The sequence below is a fragment of the Phaethon lepturus genome, unplaced genomic scaffold (assembly GCF_000687285.1).
Source record: "Phaethon lepturus isolate BGI_N335 unplaced genomic scaffold, ASM68728v1 scaffold41577, whole genome shotgun sequence".
NCBI lineage: Eukaryota > Metazoa > Chordata > Aves > Phaethontiformes > Phaethontidae > Phaethon > Phaethon lepturus.
The window spans coordinates 3,351-4,268 of record NW_010553313.1 but is presented as its reverse complement, the minus strand read 5'-3'; the positions used below and the strand labels follow the sequence as shown (position 1 = coordinate 4,268).

The following is a 918-nucleotide window of genomic DNA, read 5'->3' as shown; positions in this document are numbered from 1 at the left end:
CATTTAGACTGAAAAAGTAACTTGGCTGTACCCCTGCTTGTGCTGATTGAAACACAGCTCAAAAATCTGCAGTGGCTCCACTGAATAGAGAGATGTGAAAAGTGCTGAGAACTTCTAACAGTAAAGGCAAAAGCTAAGACCAGTAAGAGTCGCCAAAGGCTCAGTGTTTACTCAAAATGAAGCCACTAAAATTGGGATTCTAAATAAAAATCTTATGAGCCTAAGCGTATTTCAGAAGTCTTGCCCCCAAGTAAGCTGTGTGTTAGAACAGACAGCTACTTTAAGTGCCAAACGGAAAAATATCAATATGCAATATTGTTTCCTGGCCAGACATTGTGAAATAACATTCCTACTTCAGATATTGTAACAGCCGGTTGTTATTTTTTAAGCAATACTGGAATCCCCAAGAAATTAATCTTTCTTATTAACTCATGGAAAACTGGAAAGTCAGCACATGCTAAAGGTCCCCCCTGCTCCGCCGTTAGCAGCCAGTCACTGTCTGCGCCCACAACGCGTGCAGGCAGCTGAGGAACGGAGCAGGAGAAGGGACCTCACAGCACACGGGAACGGGAGAAACCAGAGGGAGGAGTTCAGGCAGGAGGACGTCAAAAGCCTTCAGTGAACGCGGGCACGGCATCCCAGCACATCACGGCAACGAGGGGTATTTAGTGAAGAACAAAGGGATGCCGTTTTGACCAACGGTTGGTACCTCAGTCTAGGGCCACCAAAATTAAGAAGAGACACACGAGCGGGCGGCAGCTGCCAGAGACAGCAGAGGCAGTGGCAATGATGTTACACAAAAATCTTTGCTACGGTTGAGGTTTGGCCCCAAAGCCTGAAACAGGGACTACAATTACCTTCTCACCCCTATTAGATAGTGGTCCTTCCATGTCTGCTTTGAGGTGCACTGGTGGAGCA

At 46.7% G+C, this 918-nt stretch overlaps 1 protein-coding gene across 1 annotated transcript in view; it reads right to left on the bottom strand.

Annotated features, from left to right (window-relative positions):
* Positions 1-809: 809 nt before the first annotated feature.
* LOC104624198 (LIM/homeobox protein Lhx6-like) overlaps positions 810-918 on the bottom strand; it is a gene marked incomplete at its 5' end in the record, with an annotated part of 1,563 nt that continues 1,454 nt past the window's right edge. The window contains 1 exon segment of the mRNA XM_010291499.1: positions 810-918. This exon segment is cut by the window's right edge and continues 82 nt beyond it. Within this exon segment, the coding sequence (XP_010289801.1) occupies positions 810-918 (109 nt within the window).